Source organism: Sceloporus occidentalis, unplaced genomic scaffold, assembly GCF_023333645.1.
Source record: "Sceloporus occidentalis isolate IW3139 unplaced genomic scaffold, rSceOcc1.0.p SCAF_158, whole genome shotgun sequence".
Classification (NCBI taxonomy): domain Eukaryota; kingdom Metazoa; phylum Chordata; class Lepidosauria; order Squamata; family Phrynosomatidae; genus Sceloporus; species Sceloporus occidentalis.
In genome coordinates, this window is record NW_028317138.1 from 322,501 (window position 1) to 345,256 (window position 22,756).

The 22,756-nt window shown below is 42.3% G+C and overlaps 1 protein-coding gene across 1 annotated transcript in view; it reads right to left on the minus strand.

The window, feature by feature from the left end:
• LOC149280169 (very-long-chain 3-oxoacyl-CoA reductase-like) overlaps window positions 1–17,889 on the minus strand; it is a 29,632-nt gene extending 11,743 nt beyond the window's left edge. Inside the window, exons 1-3 of the mRNA XM_089500737.1 lie at window positions 17,712–17,889; window positions 3,059–3,105; window positions 2,630–2,705 (exon numbers count right to left, since the gene is read on the minus strand). Coding sequence (XP_089356863.1) covers window positions 2,630–2,705; window positions 3,059–3,105; window positions 17,712–17,889 — 301 coding nt within the window. The remainder of the gene's footprint in view (window positions 1–2,629; window positions 2,706–3,058; window positions 3,106–17,711) is intronic.
• Window positions 17,890–22,756: the final 4,867 nt, after the last annotated feature.

A 22,756-nucleotide genomic window follows, 5' to 3' on the forward strand; every position in this document is an offset into this window, starting at 1 on the left:
GAACTGGCCGGCACACCGAGATGCCATTGCAGCCGATGTGGCTGTGACTCTTAAAGCGGCCGTAAGACACGCTGGCCGCTTTAAGATCATTAAGCGGCCGTAAGACACGCCTGCACAGTGCCGCCCAGTGTCCTGTGTGACTCCGCCCCCTTTGAGCGGCACGTCACATCGTCAATGTGATCAACCACTCAAGGGGCCGGAGTCACACGGAACAGCTCCTCGTGACAGCTGGAAGAGCACGTTGGAGGACAGCAGAAGTGAAGCATGGCAGCAAAAACGTAAGTATTAAAAAAATTAAAAAAAATAGTTGGGGTAATAGGGGGAAGGGGAGCCATATTCAAAGGGGGGGGGCTGCATTGGGACAACAATTAAATGCACAAGTACACAACAGGGTGGTTGGGGCACCACATAAATCAATACACAAAGGTGGGGGGTGGGTGGCTGGGTTCAATATACATGGGTCAGTCATTAACAATGCAAAGGGGGGCATCAATACACAAGGGAGGGGGCTGGCTGGGGACATCACATAAATCAATACACAAGGGTGTTGGGGCATAATGTACAAAGGGGGCTGGCTGGGGGCACAAATCCACATGGGGCAATACACAAGGGTGTGGGGGGAAATACATTAAAACCAAAAGGGGGGGGGCTGGCTGGGGCATCAATACACAAGGGGGAAAAACAAACAAACAGCAAACCAGTGTGGAAAGCATTTTGGATGTGGGTGTCAGTGTCGCAGAGCCTGTCCTGGTGTGTGTGTGTTTGGGTGTAGGTGTGGCAGAGCCTGTCCTGGTGTCTGTATGTTTGGCTGTCTGTGTGGCAGAGCCTGTCCTGGTGTGTGTGTGTTTGGGTGTCTGTGTGGCAGAGCCTGTCCTGGTGTGTGTTTGGATGTTGATGTGGCAGAGCCTGTCCTGGTGTGTGTTTGGATGTTGATGTGGCAGAGCCTGTCCTGGTGTCTGTGTGTTAGGGCCTGTCATGGTGTGTGTGTGTTTGGGTGTCAGTGTGGCAGAGCCTGTCCTGGTGTGTGTGTGTGTGTGTGTGTGTGTGTGTGTGTGTGTGTGTGTGTGTGTGTGTGTGTGTGTTTGGGTGTCGGTGTGGCAGAGCCTGTCCTGGTGTGTGTGTTTGGGTGTCGGTGTTGCAGAGCTTGTACTGGTGTCAGGGCGGGCTGTTTGGGGACAATATTGGCTCACTCTGGACTGTAATTTGTTAATGTTATCTTGGTGCTGGTCGGGTTCTATGTGGGCAGTGTGGACGCCAGGGCTGGCTTTGGGGGTGTGCATCCTGTGATCTATGCCTGTAATTTAGGGGGTTTTATCTATACCTTTAATGCTTAGTTGTTATGTGATTTCCAGTTGATCTGTACCTGCAAAGCTGGGTTTGTGTGTTATTCTGCTATGCTATGTTTCCATACATTATTTATGTATACTTGCAAATACAGGGTTTGTATTTCTTATTCAGTTGATCTATACACGCATGTGCTGTTTACATGTGTTGTTTATTTGACCTATACCTGAACTACCGGGAGTAAGTAGTGTGGCTTAGTGAATGAGGGACAAAGGGACTCTGGGGATAATTACAGGCAGGGGCCCAAGGAAATGCCTAGGGTCCAATTTTTCCATATTTAAATTTTATTTTGTTACAAAGATTAGCTGTTTTTTAATGTATTAAACATATTTTTTTTTACTCCCAGTCCCATCACATTACATCAATATGCGTTAGAAAATCAGGAATTTCAATCCCAGTTTTGTCAGACCCTTTGAATGTATGGACTGTAAGAAGCGCTGCAGGAATTATTGGTGCTATTTAAAAAAATATAATAATTATTATAATAATTTATTTTTATTCACGTCCAAAGTTGTACATGTAGATTTATATAGATTGATTTCTAATAATTTAATATTTAAATAATAAATAAGCAATTCCACAAAAAATAAAAAAACATAAAAATCTAAAAAATTCTCATATTTTTAAGAAATACAAGATTTGCTGGGAAGATAAGAATTGTAAACCCCCAAGAAGGGATTTATTCCCCCAACACAGAACAAACTCTGAAAAAAAAGCAATCCGACACACAACGATTTAAAAGGCAACATACAATTTGAGTGCTTTAGGGTTTTAACGCATTAGATTGATATGAGTTGCCTCCCGCTCTGGAACCCAAGAAGTTACAAAATATTTTTTTCTGCAAATGCATTCAATACGCAAGTTTTCTTTAAAGTGTCAAGAAATAGGAAAAAAAATGTGAGCGTTAAGTATAAGCTATTTTTGGGGGATTTCCCATTATTTCTCTTGGTTTTGGGATCAACCTGCGCAATCGTGTATGACTCAGTACCAACTATGGAGCAGCAGCTGTAGTTCTGGAAGCCGCGTGCGGACAGGACATTGGACGAAGCCGGTTATGGCAGATTTGCAAGCCGTGCACAGACTGACCTCTCCAGAAAGCGGAGGTTTTATTAAAGTATGGAGGGCTACCAGGATTACCGAAAAAGGTTAGGCTGATAATTTCTGGATTCTTAATATTTTGATCATTCTAGAAGAATATTTTTACATGTTGTCCACCGGCCTCATACATGAACATACAGAAACTGAGAACACGTAAACGTTACTATGTTACAGGAAAGAGACTCACTTATTTCTTTGGAAACCTCTTCAAGTTTTTCAGGGGATCTGCTGATAAGGACAATGCTCATGCCACGTCTTGCCAGCTGGAGAGAGAAAGAAAAAAAGAAAAGAGGAAAAAAAGGGGGAGAGAGAGAAAAAAAAAAAAAGGAGACAAAAAAAAAAAAGAAAGAAAAAGGAAAAACAAAAGAAAAAAGAAAAAAAGAGAGAGAGAGAGAGAGAGAAAAAGGAGAAAGAAAAAGGAAAAGAGAAAGAAAAGAAAAAGAGAGAGAAAGTGTGAGAGAGAAAGAAAAAAGTGAGTACATCTATTTGGATCATCCTGTGTAGACATCTTTAAATCTTTCTTTTCATGTCCCATACACCCCCTCATGTGGCTATGACGTAGGACCTTAATTCCCTGTCTCATCGCTGCGTGTTTAGAGAAAGAAATTACGCTCACCTCTTCGGCATACGCCTTTCCAATCCCATCTGTGGCCCCCGTAACCACTGCAACGAGGAAAAGAAAATATAAGATTAGCATTCAGATTTATACCCCCTCTTCTGATTAGTAAAGTTATGATCTAGACCCCCAGCTAACAGGTTGCGTAGCAGACACTCAGAGATTATGTCATCTATGAGACTACACAGAGAGCTAAGGCTGCTTTAAAACGAACAGTCGATAGTGACGTCTTTATGGTGAATACCTAGAAATAATCCCACTGGGTGTAAAAAGAATATAGAAAACTATACAAATACAACAATAGTTCCTGAAACAAACCTATGGATTAGCCGAGATTCATCATAATAGGCCTGGTTTTGACAAGCCAAAGTCAACCAAGTCCACCTTCTGGTCAATAGAGCCAAATAGGACATCATAGACCAGAGACCATCATACTGAATCCAACTATGTGAAGTCTATAATCTGGCAGCAAACTGTAAGGGACGGGAACGTAGGTGTTGAAGAATCTACGAGAAAAGTTGCAGGCGAGACTTTATAAGAGGGACCATCTCCATTAGGAGGGTCATTCCTTGTGGGTCTCTCTTGAAACAATGGTCAAGTGAGTCACGTATAAAGTTATATATATATTATGTCACCAAGACAACTACATGGCACTGATCTTCTTGAAGGAGAACTGTGGTATAAAAAGTTAGTTTATAGGGACGTCGGTAAGGATGAAATACTCTTACCCAAATCTTAATACTTTGAATGTGAACACCACATTAAATACATAGGTAGCCAATCATCGGCCAACTGACCAAGAGACTCAAAGTTCCAGCAGTTAAAGAAACTACATAGTAAATCCCGAATAGTGATGCCAAATGGTTCTAATATCGGTTCTCATACATCTAACCAGCCATAGAGTTCGTCATCTCAAGTGGGGAGACTTTACTTATACTTGAGGGTGCGTGGTGGAGGGCATGAGATCTATCCAAAGAAAAGGACCGCTCATGGACAATCCAAGTCCACACATCTTCCTTAGAAATCCATAAAATTAATAATTTATTATTACATTATATTGATAGAACACAGACTTTATCATCATTATTTTTTTAAATTGATAACCCTGGTACAAATATATTCTACATCAGCCACTGGACCTCTGATTTAATCAGATTATTGTTGTCCAACTGGAAGCCCGCTGGCCTCATGTGACCTCAAATAAGCGTTTCATATCTATGTTATTGTACGTGCAAAGGCAATAGGTTCTAGATCATAATGCAGTATTTTATTTTTTTTTTATATCGTTTAACGGAATTAGGCCACTTCCGTATGGTATGCAGCCCAACGCATTAACAAGCCAGACGCCGGCGTAACAGATCACGTGCGGTCGGAAAACCCAAACTTCAGTCTGCGTGGGTTAAAAATAACCGCGCTCATCCGCTCCTCAACTTTATTTTTAGCCGGTACCCGATCAGCCTTATCTAAATCAAACATCAAAAACAGACCGGAAGAACACGGCGTGAATGGGAGATTTACTGGGAGAGGTTCTGTCCAAACCCAGATGGAGCATTCGATTCAAAGCCGCTTTCCTCGTCGTGACCCATCTCTCCCCCGAACACCTGAGTACACCCGATTGATTAAAGATTAATTCTGCCGCAAAACGTGACAGCTGCCTTTCCCATCCGATCTTTTTTGGGGTAGGGAGGGAGGAAAGGAGGATGGAGGGGGGGGGTACAGAATGGGAGGAGAGATGACAGAGAGCTTGCATCAGTATTCCTCTTGGGGATCCATTGCATGGAAAGAAAATTGCTATTTCAATTCCGCTTTGTTGCTAAAAATAGAAGTCCCAATTGATTCAAGCAAACAGGGCACCGGCTTCGCAGAGCCGAATTTAGAAAGCGCTGAATTCCCTGAGACTGAATGCTAACGCAGCCCAACAGATGCCAGCTTATATTTAACGTACAACAAAAAAAGATGAGGGCTACGCAGGCTGCAAGTTAATAAGACGACGGCGACTCCCGGCATCTTTATGAAAAACAGCGGGCCGAACGCAACATGGAGGCGATGGGTAAAGGCAGACGGTAACCAGGTTATAAAAAATAAAAAAAAAAAATGGTCCCCAACATAAAGAAGAGCAGGTGATAAACCCAAAACGTGATACCTCCTCCAAACATCATGTATAGTATTCAGACAGAGGTCCATGTTTACACTGGCAATGGCGACGATAGATTTGATTAAGAATAAAAATCCCTAATTTTGGAAAAGCAGAGGGAATTCCAAAAAAAAAGAAAAGTGGAGGTGGGTCGTCCAGGTCGTAGACTTTGAATTAAAAGTCTTCTTTACCTCCATAAACATAACCAAATCCATGCCAATGCTGGGTATCAATTGGATCTTTACAAGGATAATGCTTTACAAGAAGGGTTGGGGCAGTTATCTGTAAGTACAGGGCCATGGACCAAAACATCTACGTGATTGTTGAGGGCCTCGTCTAGGGTGTCATAGAGGGGGCAAAGAAAGGTGGGCTTGTTTGATTGCTTATAATACTCCTTTAAATGATGTCCCAGAGGCAGCTATAGGATCTTTAGAACCCAGAGAAGTGTATCTTCCTTATCATCAACAAATGAACTTAGCTTAGCCAACAAGTTCCCAAGTTTTACACTTTCGGAGTCTGGAGAAGCACTGGAATCTGGCCAAAGATCTACTGATTCTGGGAAGCAGCCAACGGTGTCCCATTTAGATATAGAGAAGAAGGAAGACCAAGAGATACCAACGCTACACCTAAAAAGAGATTGTTCCCACCAACATTCCATACAAAATATTTACCAAACATCCCACTTTGATTGTTAAAAGTGAAATTTTGAATTCTAAGTACTGTTTTTTTAGTTGCTTATGGAGCAGTGGTGGAAAAAGGATACATGGAGTATAACGTTGCCTAATGTAGGGGAGCCAAAGATTGGAGCCTCCAAGAGCTCATACATCGTCTTTCCTGGTAGTGGATTCAGAAGTATGACTTCTCCACCAAGAAACATACAGCATGGCAGGAGATCACTTTGTTGACCAGGGGCATGTCCTGGCTGTCCGATACCATGACACATATCCACACAACATGGGTACAGAGTAGCAAAAAGCCAATGCACTGCCCGTGCATCGTGGGCGCCTCTATCCATGGCACCTTGGAGCTTCCTAGTCTCTAGATTGGACATCTGCAAGATGTCTCGGCATAAAGGAATTTATATTTCTATGCCGATGGTACAAAGGTGTACTAATTATGAGTTATAAGATGCCAGCAGCTCCCTACCACAATGTACAGATCAACATTCCTGTTCTTTTTGGACACCCCATTCGGACAATCACATACTTTACTCTAGGGCTGAAACAACGAATCGATAAAATCGATAATAATCGATAACGGAAATCGTCGACGATTTCCGTTATCGATTAATCGAGTGATCGATTCGTTGTTGGAGCACTCGGCTCCTTTTACTTACCTCCGCGAGCGTTCCCCGCTTCCGCTGCACTCTCCGCCTTCTTTTAGTTGCGTGTGGCTCCCTTCGCACAGAGCGGTTCGCGGGGGTGGGGGTGGGGTTTCAGGGGATGCAGGGCAGAGTGGGGGTGGGGGGGCAGGCCAGGGTGTGAGTGTGGGGGCAGGGCAGGAGACTGGGTGCAGGGCAGAGTTGGAGACTGGGTGCAGGGCAGAGTTGGAGACTGGGTGCAGGGCAGAGTGGGTGCAGGGCAGAGTGGGTGCAGGGTGTGAGTGTGGGTGCAGGGCAGAGTGGGTGCAGGGTGTGAGTGTGGGGGCAGGGCAGAATGTGGGGGCAGGGCTGGGTGCAGGGCAGAGTTGGAGACTGGGTGCAGGGGCACAGTGCAAAGTGCTGGGTGCAAAGTGCCAGGGCTGGGTGCAAAGTGCCAGGGTGCAAAGTTCTGGGTGCAAAGTGCCAGGGCTGGGGCAAAGTGCTGGGTGCAAAGTGCCAGGGCTGGGTGCAAAGTGCCAGGGCTGGGTGCAAAGTTCCGGGTGCAAAGTGCCAGGGCTGGGTGCAAAGTGCCAGGGCTGGGGCAAAGTGCTGGGTGCAAAGTGCCAGGGCTGGGTGCAAAGTGCCGGGTGCAAAGTGCTGGGTGCAAAGTGCCAGGGGTGGGGCAAAGTGCTGGGTGCAAAGTGCCAGGGCTGGGTGCAAAGTGCCAGGGCTGGGTGCAAAGTGCCAGGGCTGGGGCAAAGTTTCTTGAACAGTAATAGTCCACCTCTTTTCAGAATGTTTGGGGTTATTTTGTTTCATAAATATTGTGTTTGGGTTTTTGTACTTTGAACATACTGTTTTTTTATTACATCATAACAAAATAAGAATGTTAATGTAAATTTTAAGTTGTTTTTTAACATCCAGTTCATTAAATTTTAAATAAACAAAAAATTTGCATATTGTTTTTTTTTATCCGATTAATCGAAAAAATAATCGGCCAACTAATCGATTATTAAAATAATCGTTAGTTGCAGCCCTACTTTACTCCCCATAACCGTCACGCCAAATGCATAACTTAAGACTTTTCCATGTTCTTCAATGGCCGTTCGAATGGGCAGGACAATATCGCAACGGAAAATTCCACCTCCTATCTAATCCTCAACGAGCCCTGAGCATTTTACTCGTGAACGGTCCACGCAGGATTCTCAATAGGAGCGGCTATGTAAGCAGAACGAGTCTCGTGAAATAATCCCCTTTATTCGTCTTTTTTTACAGAAGGGGGGCTGCGGGCAGTGAGGGGACATCAGAGGAGGGCAAGCAGAACAAAAACGAACGCTAGAACCACAAGGGTACGGCAACAAAAAGCCAGCGGGTCCTTGGGATATTTATAATAATAAAAAAAAAAAAAAGGAGAAAAAAAACAAAACTGCCTGTCACGCAGACACTGATGAATATTTTTACAGGATAAAAATGGCAACAGAAGGTCTAAAAATAAAACACTCTCTTGCAGACCTGTCTGGTGAAGCTACGCCACCGGAATACAAACGCTCTGCGGCGTGCACATCTCTCAAGGCGGAGGAGAGGGGGGAGAGGAGAAGGGTATCGAGAAGACACGACCATTCTCCCCTTGCTGAGTTTTTAAAAGTACTTTTAGACGTCATTGAGCTCTGGTTTGTGAAAAGTCATTTACGTTGAAAAAGAATAGGAAACGTAGAATCTGCCGGCAGATCGGCCCCCCGTCTGTAAATCCCCTCACTGTATTACCCTCTATCACTTCCGTTGGGAGGCTGCGCCAGGTATCTACCACTCTTTCTCAATAAAATAAAAGGGAAACAATGATGTTTGTAGGATTGGGAAACAGTGATTCTTTTTTTTTGAAGTTAAAGGGATTTAAAGCCATTTTTAGTTAGTTACGGGTCCGATATTAACGCCTTCCATGTTCTGCTTTGCTTTTGAGTTCTTAAGTTCGGAAATGAGTGTCTGGACTGCAGTCGCATGGTTCACACACAGTATCCATCATACTACAGGAACCCAATGGCTGAGCATGATGGGAGATGTAGTCACTCACACAGATGGCTAATAATTCACCATGGTAGAAAAGGACTAGGGAAAAATATTAAATATTACTGATAATACTCGGGCTTTGATTGGCGTTTAGTCATGTGTTTTTACATTGCAGTTGTTTCAACGCGATGGTTGACATTTTAGGTGATCATGTGACATTTATGATCATGCCCTGCTTCCTGACCACCGTGGGCCGGCTGCTTTACTGCCAACCACGTGAAATGATGGACATTCTAAACTTTACTACAACGCAGTAAGTGAAGCTCTTTTAATCCATTTATTTAAACTGACAAAAGCGAGCAAAAAAAACCAAACATTTATTAAAACATGGCATTGTGAACAAACTTATCGATAAAAAGTAACTAAATAAGAAGCCCTTATTTTAAAGCATTTTACGTTAATGAGTGTCCGAGAGCCACCAGAGGGTGATTGAGATCCCTGACAGCTAAAAATTAAATTTTAACTGAATAAATGGTATAAAAATATATTTTGCATTCATACCACGGGATTAACACACCTACTCTCAACAACAAATATATTATATACACACACACACACACACTACAGTTCAAAATTTGGGGTCACTTAGACCCCCACCCCGTGCAGACGGGTTAACGTAAATGACCATTGTAGCTTGAAACGGCCGATTTTAAATGGAATCTCTTCATAGGCGTACAGCGGCCCTTTATCACTCCCATCACTCCTGTGTTCCAATGGCCCTTTATCACTCCCATCACTCCTGTGTTCCAATGGCCCTTTATCACTCCTATCACTCCCGTGTTCCAATGGCCCTTTATCACTCCCATCACTCCTGTGTTCCAATGGCCCTTTATCACTCCCATCACTCCTGTGTTCCAATGGCCCTTTATCACTCCCATCACTCCTGTGTTCCAATGGCCCTTTATCACTCCCATCACTCCTGTGTTCCAATGGCCCTTTATCACTCCCATGGCACGTTGTGTTCGCTGATCCAAGTTTAAGTTTGGCTTTTGCAATTATGTTACAAAAACCAATTATGTTACAGCCAGAAACGTCCTTGTTTTCCATGAAAACACCTAAATGACCCCAAACCTAAACTTTTGACCACTAGCGTGTATATACACATACAGTATATATTTATCTATACAAGAATATTATATTACTTTTATTGTCATTTCCAAACCTAGTTCCAAAACAGAGAATTTTGGTTAAACACGGGTGGCCGTATGTGTGCTTTATATACTGAAACGATTCTGTTTTATAGAATCATGTTAATTAACCATTTGATTCCCAAGGAAAGGAAGAGCAGAACAGTTAATGCATCGTCGCTCGACGGCTCCTTTAACTCCAACCGAAGAGACGCACGGTCACGACTCGGCTTCAAACAGCCCCCCCTGCCGTCTCACCCCCTTATCGCTCTCTCTGTTGCGTTTTATTTTTAGCTTACGCCCTAGGGACGCTGCTTTATTCCGCTTTTGATTTAGACGTGGCGCGCTGTATGTTTCATTGATAAATCAAGGAGTTCTTTTGCACCTGTGCAAAAAAAAAAAAAAAAAAACTGCAGAAAAAAAAAGAAAAAAAATTGCGAGGCCTCCATAGGACGAGGCTGTCCAATCAGCGCTGAGAATGAAGGCTGCTACTGTTGTCAAGGCAGGAGTTTCCTTCTGCCCGCTCTCCAGCACAGAACGCGCGCGCCTCCGTCTTCTATGGGAAACGAAGAGCTTACAAAATCCCGGATAACGGATCGCAAGGGAAGGGAATCTGCACTCGCTTACATTTAAAAAAGGACACAGAGTATCCTCGGAAACATCCTGGCGAACGGGAAATTTGCCCGATATTCTAACAAAAATAATATATTAAGAAAAAAAAAGCCGAAGATAATAAATAATAAATATCGTGATTTAAAGCGAAATTACAAAATATTGTTTTGTTGTTTTTTTTAAATTAAGACATTGCATTGTAGAGACATCCAATCACAGCTCTTGCTAAAGGGCAACCCTCATAAGTCTCAAGCCAAGCGCTGGCTGAGGGAGATGGGATTTATAATTTGAAAGCTACCTGTTTGGCCAATCAAAAAAGGTCCTTGGTAAAAATACCTTTTTTGATCGTTTAATGTGCAATTAAGATATAAAGAGGTTTATTCATAAACTCGTGAGTTGCTCTCATCGCATTAACTCTTAATCAGGGGCCAACGCAGCGCTCCTTGTAGGAGATATCCTTAATTGATGAGGAATGCAGCAAGACCAACGGTTTCCTATCTCCCCAACTCGCTTCTCGCCCGATAAACCCCAAAACATACGAATTTAGCTGGATTCGCATAAAATAAATTAACGATCGTCAAATAAAATATCACGCTGCGTCTTCGCTAACGTCAATCTAAACGCCCCCCCCCCCCCGACGAGCCCAAAGTTTTACGTTTCGAATGGAAACATTTAAGATGAGTTTCAACTTTCTATACTTTGGTGCTCGTTAACGGCTTCTGGACTCCTCCTGAGTATTTGGGGTACTAGCGAGAGACTGAGCCACCGCCAGGACCCCAATTCAAAGTCTGAGGTTGAATCCATAAGCCCCTCAATGAGGTGACTACCTGACTGTTGAAACATTAACCCTTTAACAGTCCATTAAGATTCTATTTACTGAATCAACGAATGTGTTAGCCAAATGGCTCTACTACATGTCCTTGTTGAAACCTTGACCAAAAGGGAGTCCTAACAGGGTAGGACTGGGAAGGAGTCAGCGCCAGACTGCGTGACCCAGAGAATCTGCCCCTTCACCCTGAGATTGGGGCAAAAAAAAACCTGAGACTCGAGGGGAAACCCCTGAAAGTTCACTAATGATGAGTAATTACTTAAAACGCTGGAGTCAACCAACAATCAACTCTCTAAGTGTTACAGAACTACTACTCCCATCACCCCCATGACAATAATGGGGGTTGTCAATACCAGCTGCCCAGCCAATTTTTTTTTTATACCTAACAATCTCAAATATACGATGCTGAAATTAGTATATTTTCCACAAAACAAGATGTCCTCTTAACTTCAACTTCCCTCGATACAAGTTTGTGAATTAATTTTTTGCTATTAGGCTCCACAAGCAGCACTCTGATCCAACCAAGTTCTAATCGTTATATCATATTATATATCATAATGTATAGCGCTATAAGTGTCGGCTATACATTTTCAGTAGCAATATTTCGCCCCCATTTCCTGCTATTAATGGCAGTCCTCGTGACTACGTGGGGGCAAACCACAGTCTGGCTGGGGGTAGTGGGAGCTGCCGCATGAAAGAAGGTAAGATACCCAACGTTGCTCTCAGTGGAAAAACACAAAGATTTTTGGACGGATGATCTTCCCAGAAAGACTGGAGACGCAGTAAGAGCTGTTGGGCATTAACTGGCATTGGCGCTCTGGATTTCACAGCATCCCCCCCCTCGCTGCACGTGTACCACCCAATGTGACCACGGTCACATGACCACATCTCTAGGGCCTAATCACATCAACTAACTGTTCATTCACGAGGCCTAATGCTCAGTGGGGGGGGACAAACATTACATTCAACCTAGTGTTCACAGAGCATGAACTGCACCCGGTCCGATTGATAGAAACAGCGGCAGCCAATTCATAAATCTACACTGTAGCACACTAATATATAATATATACATACACACACATACTAACAAGAAATACAGAAAAGAAAAGCACATTTTAGGATGTCGGACAGATTGAAAGAACCAACATTTTTAAAGTAGGCATTTAAAACAAAAAGGACGAGACCCCACCCAAGTTATTTAGGGGTTAATTCTCAATCCAAGAGTCACACTTCAAGTTATTGGGTTTATCTGAAGGATCCCGCCGCCATCAAGTTCATTCGGCAACCTCGCTTAACTGCGTAACAATGGAACATATACTTTAAATGGTATCTGCCTGGGGAAAAACTACTAAGGATGTAGGAATAACCATACACAACAGACTTAGCGACAGTGCACAATGCCAGTCAGCAGCTGCGAAGGCCAATAAGGTAATGGCATGTATAAAACTGGGTACTGATTCACAGGAGGAGGATATCAGCTACCTCTTTACATGTCAGTGGTAAGACCTCACATCGAATACGTGGTGCAATTCTGGGCACTGGTCCTTTAAAGAAGACATTATGGAACTAAAAAAAAGGTACAAAGGAGAGTTAACAAAATGTAGACGGGGATTGGAAGATTGTAGTTACGAAGAAAGACTAAAAAAAAAAAAAGTTGCCTCTATATATGCTAGAAAAACGGCGTCAGAGGGGATAGTGACCTGTTCATTAACAGAAATGTACAAAGAACAAGAGGTCGTCCTCTGAGACGAGAAGAGCAAAGATGTCATACACAACTATGGAAGGGATTCTTTAAAGTGAGGGGAGTAAAGGTACGGAATCCACTGCCGAGAGAGGGGGCTCTATTAGATATACCGGATGCCTTCAAAAAGGGTAAAAGCAGAACATACAGGGGTATAAACGATAGAATAAGCTTTAATATTTAAGAAGTGGCAAAATACCAATACCAGTTTTTTTGCCTTCTTTTGGATAAAAAGCAGGAAGGATCAATAGAAGGGTAGAACTTGATGGACTTAGATCTGTTTTCATCCAATGAGGTTCAAGCTCAAAGGACGTCCACGCACTTGGGTGGCCACATCCACCATTGTTTTCCACGACACAAAAAGATCTCACATGTCAACGAGTGGCTTCCCCTGCTGTATGTGAAATGTATGTCCCTTTCAGAAGGGAGTGACCGTGTTATATTTATCAAACGTATCGGTCAGCGCATAGCCAGCAGAGTATATGTCATGGAAAAATGGACAGTTATGGTCACCCTACTTTACAGAAATGTGCGTGAATAAGCATTTTTTAAATGTGCTTACAGATACATGAGATAGACAAACGCAACCCCACTCAGGGAATCTGATAAAGCTAAAAAGTATAAACGACAAGCGGGTCAAATATTTATAGCAACTGCATGTTGGACACATTAAATAAATAAAACACTTTTTACTCCACCTATAAGCAGCGTCCTGGGAGAAAATAAACATGTTGATAACATAAAAGCTTTTTTTTTTAATGAATGTATCGTATCTAAGGCAGATGCATTAACACAATAAGAATTCCCTTCATTCATCTACTTTTTGGTAAAAGGGAGTCAGCTCAGTAAACTGCCAGGAGATGGCGCCGGAGAGCTCTGTGCTGCGACTAACCATCCCCAACTACAAGAAGTTCTACACTGATTGCTATTATGGAGCTGTTGTTCTCACGCACACTCTAATTGTCTGCCTGGATACATATTTACTGTCCGGGAAAACAGTGTACCAGTCACGATAAATATCCCTTTCATCAAGGAGCAATTTGCATTTAGGTTTCAGCTGTAAGATACATAAATTCCATTTGGCTAATAGTATGCTTTAAAGATGATTTGACGATGCTTTGGACTAGCGCATGACTCAATCGATCCGAATAATATATATATATATATATATATATATATATATATATATATATATATATATATATATATATATATATATAAATATTGCTCATTCAAGCAACTAAACCAGCGCCAAGTATAGAAGAATACTTGTTCTCTACACCAGTGTAGCTCAGCGGTAGGGGGGTAGTTTGCAGATGATGGCACAGAAGTAAGGGAGCTTCTGCATGGTAGGTGACCTTCACACTCAAGGTCTGGCCAACAGATTTGTTTAACCTAAGGCTGGACAACCTTCCTCTATATAAACCAGGAGGTGGTAGACCTCACGGTAGATAAACTTCAACACTACAGTTACGGAATCCAACTATTGAGATGGCCGTAGTAGTTGCGGTTCTACGTCTAACGTTCTTCAGATCCTACAATGTGGTTTTATTAACCCCATCTTGCCCTTAAGCCTAGTGTTACATCAAAGGGATAGAATGTGGGTATTTTCCTGAAATAAGGGGGCATGTATATAAGCTATTTAGGTTTGCACTTTACATGAGGGTGAAGTCTTGTGCACCAGGCTAGGTGCCCAAACTCTGCGAGAGCCAAGTGTTTCTTGAAAGAACTTTGTTTAGAGACATTGTCTCAAATGGAATCATGAGTTGGACAACTTGGAGGAGCTGCTACAATGTTGTTCTTTCACATCGGTTTTAGGCAAATTGAGTTGTGTGCATGAATACGTGGGAAGTCGCTGAGCAGGTCCCGCGGACTTCATTAAGGAAACGCTGGAGGTGACTTATGAACATACTTTAAGCACGATAGCCACAATGGCTAAAAGTGCTTGTGTGGCATTATGTAAATGTATAAATGTAATTATTTGCCTTTATATATATATTTTTGCAGTAGATGTGATAACACTTTGCGGTAAAAGGTTTTATGGTACAAACGTTGGCGCATGTGCATTCATGATATCCGCCACTTATGTGTCATTCAGCAACCAATCCACTCTCTGATTTCTGTACAAAGGCTTGTTGACAAACCATTCATTCATTCATTCATTCATTCACAGGTTTGAGTGTTCTATACCCTTAGCACTTGTAATAAATTTATAAAACACCCCAATATCCCCCCCAAAACGTCATCAATTCATATTCCAGTTTCAACATTCACCAAGATGAAGTTATCAACATGGATTCTCTTCAAAGGAAGAGCCATTCATTCTGAGACCTACATCACTAATTTCATGGGTCGTTCTTCCAGAAGACCAATTTTGGGACCAAAAGTCACCATTTTTTTTAATTTTTTTTTTAGAACTGGTAATGTCCCTTTATGATTCTAGTTTGGGTTCTACTCCAAGGCTCTGAAAGTCCACTCACACGTTTTGGACTGTCCTTGCCCTACACAGTTATTGCCCTACAGGAAATAAGGAGATTTTTAATCTATCTTGGAATATGGATGTAAAGTTTATGATTGTTTTGAATTTTCATGTTCTTTATTCTGTCTACTTTCTATTTCAAGAGATTTGGAGAAATTTAGAGTTTAGAAGTAGTAGCCAACTTGACTTTTTAGAAGCCCAAAAATGTTTATTCCATGAAAATCAAAACAACTTAGCTCAAAAATATAGGTACCAACGGCAAGGTTTTAGGAGCTATGGCTACCTGGCTCCCTGTACCTAAACGTTTTACCCAATGAGGCAACCTCTGCTGTATACACGGGGTAATTTCTGTAGTTATCACGCACTATATCACATGGTGAATTGTGGTTTTAATAAGTTAGGGCCCTGATGCTACATATCATTACAAAAAAATAAAGTAAAAACTGAGAAAATAAGCCAAAGCTTAAAATTAAATTAATCGGTTTACATTTGTCCAGTGAAGAACCTAAGATCTCCATTGGAGGGGGGGATATTTGTAGGATCTAAAGATCGGAGGAACCTTTGGTGATAAACGCAGTATTCAGAGAAGAGGCACGGACACAGCTTGTCACTCATCCTAATTCTTATGTTTTCAGGGAGACTCATACGTTTAGACTTTTTCTGAAGGAAAGCCTTTATCAGTCGTGGGTCTTTGTAACAGTTCAATAGCAGCGCGTTTATTGCAGTCAAAGAGACACGATTCAGTATACTTGATCAAAACCAACCAACCACTTTACCCATATACAGACCTAGTAAACGTTCCCCATTTACAGAACGTTCCCATTGGTACTGGTTCCGCGGTCAGCTAATGAATGTTAATTATGGGGGTGCAATCACCATGGCATAAGAGGACAAGGGGCTGTTTAGAATGAAGACACCATGCGGACATTAGCCAGCTATCATCAACACGCATCCTACACCCTCTTCTATACTCCATTTCTTTTTTACTATACTTTGTATTTATCGCCCTTTCTTCAAATCACTAAAACTTCCATTCAACCTCAAATATTCCATTCCCATGCCTACAGGGAATTGCCTCCATCATTCAACGATCCCATATATATCTAAACTCCCTTTTATAATCCTAGTCTGTTAAATTCTTGGGACCTGATTGGTCCCCTGTTTCAATATATGCACAGACATATCATCAAAGCTGCATTTGTATCCATCATAAGCCATTTCTTTCACAGCGAGTTCCAAAGTCTCTGTAATCTTCCATACCAAAGAATCCAGAATTCATCCCAGGAATTCCTCTAACACTCTAACACTCTACCAGTCATAGAAAGGGCATCTAAGGGGGCCAGATGGGTCTTATCTGCAGTTTACATCGGTGGTACAGCATCTGCCCCTATCTTGCACTCTGCATACATGGCTTCTCTTCTAGTTACACCCTTGTTCTGTAAGCCTTTGGTATATAAAGCTCTTTTCGACACCCTTTGGTGTGTGTGGCAGACATCCTCATCCCTGCTGCATACAAAACCACCCATCTCTTTCCTTCCGTATAGCCCTCCATCATTCATGCAACCCCCGCTTTCCTCCATTCGCTTTCCTCCATTCTCTTCCTTTTATTAAATGTCTTGACACCGGGGGGTTCCTCCACACCCCTTTCTCTCTCTGCATTTCCATTTTATCTCCTATTACCCTACAGTGTACACATTTGCCCTCCTTTCCATTCAGGGGGATCATTTGGACCTTTCATTTGACCTCTCCATTTCACCCACGTGCCATGTTACCCCTCTCCATATGCCCCTGTCTTCCTACATTTTGCTTAGGGGGGGCTTTGCACCTGTTCCTTGACCTCCTTGACCATTTCACCAGCACACGCTTACCCTGCAACAATCCTTACAGATTCCCCGTCTCTCCTATTTTTTTTCTCTCTAGGGGGCTTTTCTGCACTTGTCTGGAGTGGATATCTCTGTTGCCCCACTCATGTCCTGCTACCCTAAAACACATACATATTCAAACCCCTCCCCCTATTTTTTGTTCAGGGTGCTCCTTTACATGTCTCACTTTTGCCCCACACCCTGTTACCTCCCCATTCCTGTTTTGCCCTCTCACCCCACATCCAGTTACCTGTCCCTCTCCTAATTCCTGTTTTGCGTCTCCTATTTACCTCTCAACCTGTTACCCCCATTCGTGTTTGCCTTTTGCCCTCTCCCTTTCACCCACATGCTCACACCTTCTCACCCCTCTGCATGTAGCCCCGCCCCCATTCATGCCTCATGTTCCTCCATTATACCTGACCCCAGCAGCTTTCTCTCTCACCCCTCCATCCATCCGGCTCCATTCCCGCTCTCTCTCCCAGGGAGGTGACCCGGGCGCACTCACCTGCCCATCGCCCGATGCTCGGCCCCACCTGCGCTCCACTCCCCAGCACCCAGACCCGGACAGCGCTCAGCAGGCGCCAGGCGGCCCTCAGGCCCCACCAGGAAGCCGCTACCACACCCAGGTACCAGAAGAGGCCGGCGCAGGGCACCGGGGCCTCCACCAACGCCTCAGCGGCCATGTCCTGGGGGGAGATCGGTGTGACAGAGCTAAAGAGAACGGGACCCGGAAGAGTCGCAGCTGACTATGTGTAAGGACAAGAACAAGACTCCTGTCACCCGTCGCCACACCCACTCAGACTACAACTCAACGCTCTATTGGCCGCAGCATCGGTCAGTCTTCTTCATCCCGCCTTCTTATTAATGCTGTCTCCGCTGATTGGACAAAGCATACCATCGTTTTATTGGCTTGATTCACAGTCAATCTAAATGACCCTCCTTTTTTCTCCTCTCTTAGATCTGATTGGTTTAACGTTGCCATGGCTCCTCAACCTCAGAGCCCTTGTGCCCACGCGTGACCCCCCCTTTCCAACTGTCTAAATCCTATTGGTGAATGTAATCCGGTTGCCTGGAAACCCACCCCCTCCTCCCCCGCAAATCTGCGATTCCATTCACAAAAGGACTGAGTCGCCGAAGCATGTGATTGGCGCAAAAGCTCTTGTTACTATGAATGGACTCTGCTGTGATTGGTGGATAGGATGACACCAGATTCAGATTTGGGAGGGGGGAGATAGGTGGCCTTTCTGTACATGTGCAAACCTGGGGTAAAATACAGTGCGCTTGGGGCAATAGATATGCAGATCTGGGGTAGGAAGCATTTTCCTGGGGCTGTTTAAGGCAGCGCACAAGGGGCAATACACATGCAAGCTTGGGGGTAATAAGCAGGTTCTTGGGCTGTGCATATTGTACCCTCAAGACATAGGGGAAGGACAGACACCTAGGGGCAATAAACAGACTACAAACCTAAGGGGGGAAAGTAAATGGCACTAAATATGCTTATTATTAAAATAAAATTTCATAAAATGAAATGGATCAGAAATCCACAGTGTTAATGACTATAGTAACTGGAAATGGCTGTTTTTTAATGGAATCTCTTCATAGGCGTACAGAGGCCTTTTATCACTCCCATCACTCCTGTGTGCCAATGGCCCTTTATCACTCCCATCACTCCTGTGTTCCAATGACCCTTTATCACTCCCATCACTCCTGTGTGCCAATGGCCCTTTATCACTCCCATCACTCCTGTGTTCCAATGGCCCTTTATCACTCCCATCACTCCTGTGTTCCATTGGATCTTTATCACTCCCATCACTCCTGTGTTCCAATGGCCCTTTATCACTCCCATCACTCCTGTGTGCCAATGGCCCTTAATCACTCCCATCACTCCTGTGTTCCAATGGCACGTTGGGTTCGCTGATCCAAGTTTAAGTTTAAAAGGCTAATTGATCGTTAGAAAACCCTTTTGCAATCCCACCCCAGGTAGAGAGTGATCTCTTCCTCCAGACACAGTCCACGTTACCCTTTTTTAGTAGTTTTTCCTACTCTTTATCATCTTCTATAATGCTTGATTTACAATTTAGTGTATAGTTTGTATGCGTGTCTATGTGTGTATATGTGTATATATATATATATTTTATGATATTCCTAATTTTCACCCTCTCCTATTGTAATACGGAACCTTCCGGCGCTCTGTTAATAAAATGTATAGAATGTTTTTGCTACAAGCCCAAAGTTTTACCAAAGAACCATTTTTTTTAGGTAAATTAATCCAAATCTGTAGGAAAAAACGGGTTGGTCTCGCAGTCTGAATAAATGGAGTCAGAGATCTTGCGTTATAAACACTTTTTTGCATTTTAGAAAGAAAACATGTTTGGTTTTTTTTACTAATTTATTGTCGTCTGCATAGATTTTGCTTCATTTTAGTTTCCTACAATGTCTATTTACCTTTTTCCAATTTTTTTCCCCGGTTTTCATCTATATAATTAAATTAGATATCGTTTGTTTAAAAATGAAGGACTATTTTACTTTACTGATGAATATAGAGTATCACACGAGTAAAGAGCCCATAACTAATCCACAGTCTACTTTCTTCTTACTCCTCCTTCCAAGGCTTTCTGAGCCAATTAGCTTCCTCCAAGAGGGGTCTTGACACGCCCCACTCCCTGCCTATATGGGGGGTGTTTCCCACGATGCGAGCTGGAACGGCCGCTGATGTCGGCGGGAAGACCCCGACGTTGGCGAGACTGCCCACCGATGTCAGTGGGCAGTCATGGCTGGAGCCCACAAGTTCAGGTATAGCTGAACTCCCAACGGAGGGGCAGATATGCAGCCCCTTCCTTCAGTCCCTCGCCAAAACCAAGGGAGGACTGGAACTTCTAAAAATGGTAGCCACCAAAAGTGGCGGCCAAAAGGCACAGCCCAACCCCAACAAAAGCTTAGTCTTGATGCAGCTTGGTCTTCAGGAACAAAACTGCCCCATGGTGATGTCAGTATAACCCTTGTCAATGCACAAAAGCAACTGCAAAAGTGCTTGTGAAATGATATCGTGTGTGTATAGTAGATTATGTAATCGTGGTGTCTACGGTCATCTTGTAGAAGACAACCTCCCCAACAAGGTCAGTAATGGAAAGCTGGTCTTCAGGCTACTAATGAACCAACTTGGGTGCTACAGACCCTGTAAACTTTGGACTAGGGGTATACATGGCACCCGCCGCTCATTTTGTACTGTATTGTATTGTACATTGAGACGAGCGGCAGTGATTTTTTTCCATTCAAAGTGATTTCATTCTGAGTGCAGAGTACAGAGTTCTGCCCGTCACGTTTTGTCGGTCCAAGTTTGATAAACTCTGTTATCTGTTAACAAAAGATACCAAAGTCCACAAACTTTGAATGCTTTCTTTCCAATGTATTAGGAAATCTCTCTCCTTTATACATTTTATTATCATCCGATGGGAAAAAAAGATAGAAGAAAGACACAAACGCTTGTGTAAAAAAATCAGATATTTATTCAATAATAAAAAAAACACAACAACTTAGCTCAAGAAAAAGCTTAAAAAGGTTGGATTTTTTTTTAGTTTATTTTTGAAGAAACACATGAGATTCGCTGGGATTCAAGCTTCAAACTGTTCAGTATTTTAACAACTAGTAAGCAAGAAACCTACCTACCTTATTTAAGCAATCTGGCAATCGCATAGATAGAAACAAACACACAAAAAAGATTTTAATCAACAGATCTAAAACGGAATATAAAAAAAAATATCTATGACCGTGATAATATATTGGGAGAATAATTTTAAAATAATTTACAAAAAAAAAAAAAAAAGGCATTAAAATACCAGGTTCTTCATGGGAAATACGTTTCCAGCACAAATAAAATATAAGATATCTGCTATTAAATACTTTCTGAGCCCTTTAAAATGTTCATTCAGCATAATGTGCTCTGTTCAGGTCTTATAATACTGCAAAATTTATTGCAGTTTATTTATTATTATTTTTATTATTATTATTATTATTATTAAGTTTCCAGGTATGATTATTTATCCTGTGGTTAAGGAGATTAAATTACAAAATTGAGCCTCCAAACTTTTTTATTAAAGTAAAAAAAAAAAAGGATATCTCATTAATATTATCTGCTTTTTCCTATGATGTCATAACTATCACTTTTTATAACATAAGCCTATAGATGGCTTTTTACTTTTCACTCCCTGTTTACAACAGCCTCCTGTCTCTACTACAAAAAAAGGCTGTTATTATTATTAGAATTATTTATTAATATATAAAAAAAATAATAAAGTAAAAGATTTTTGTATGTAGATTCTATAGATTGTAAGCCTGCGAGCCGAGCCCTCTGTACCTAATGTATGGGTTCATCTTAGTCTGTCAGTTCTAGTTTGATCAGACCATTTGAATGTAGGGACTGTGAGAACTGCTGCGGGAATTGTTATTTATATGGCGGAATTGCCGCCATATAAATAAAATATCATAATAATAATAATAACTAACAATTTTTATTTTTTTTTACATCTAAACACAACAAAAAAGTATTTTTGGGGGGAAATTTAAATCCAGAAACAAACAAAAACATTTCTTTAAAAAAAAATACATATCATGCGTTACTTTATTGGCGAGAACATTTATTATTTCCTGCTCGGTCCAGAAAACCGAAGCCCGCGGTCCGGAGATGACGTTTTTCTTCTTTTGATGTTACGCAGGATGATCTGTAGGAACAAGCAGTCGAAAGATACGTTAACTGTTTTACCCGGATAAACCCTATACAATAAACAATGTATGAAATCTTTCACTGGATACATTTTGATTTTATTCTATTCTATTTATTAAAATTTTTTTTTTTTTTTTTATGTTTTGGAGATGGTTGGTTTTAATATTAACACAATTAATCTTTCAAGACCCTATAAGTTAGGGGCTATTTTACATTGAGAGGTAAGGTCAATTCTGCCCCAACAAATCTGACTATGCCATGTACATAAGAGTAGGGCCCCCAGGGGCATTAAGCCAAGCAATATATACAGTATATATACATATATATATATATAGAGAGAGAGAGAGAGAGAGGACCCTGAAAATCACATAAAAGTAACAATTTCCTATTCATTTTTTATGTGCCCCTTTCAGTCCCATTCGTCATCATATGCATAGTTAGGGTTTTATATTCTAATGTAATACCAAAACATTATGGTATAGTCGGCTATAATAGACAGGCTTATAGAGTCACAAATCCATCACACATACCGGTGACCAGGTCACACTGACGAGGTGGCTCTTTAAGGCCAGCGGCCACTTGATGACTTAAGTGGGGCTAGCCTCTCTCTCTATATATATATGGCCACCTGCTATGTTTTTAGGCTCACACAGTCCGCCGCCGGGTATATCCAAGCGGTCGCCGGACACTACGCCACCGTGGGGTGTAAGCGTGTGGTGCTGTAGGCTAGCATTTGCCCGGGGGGGGGGGGGCAGATGTCCAGCCCAAGCCTGCCTTGGATAAAGTAAAAATCCAGCTACATCTTAAAACATTTCATCATTATGAATTAT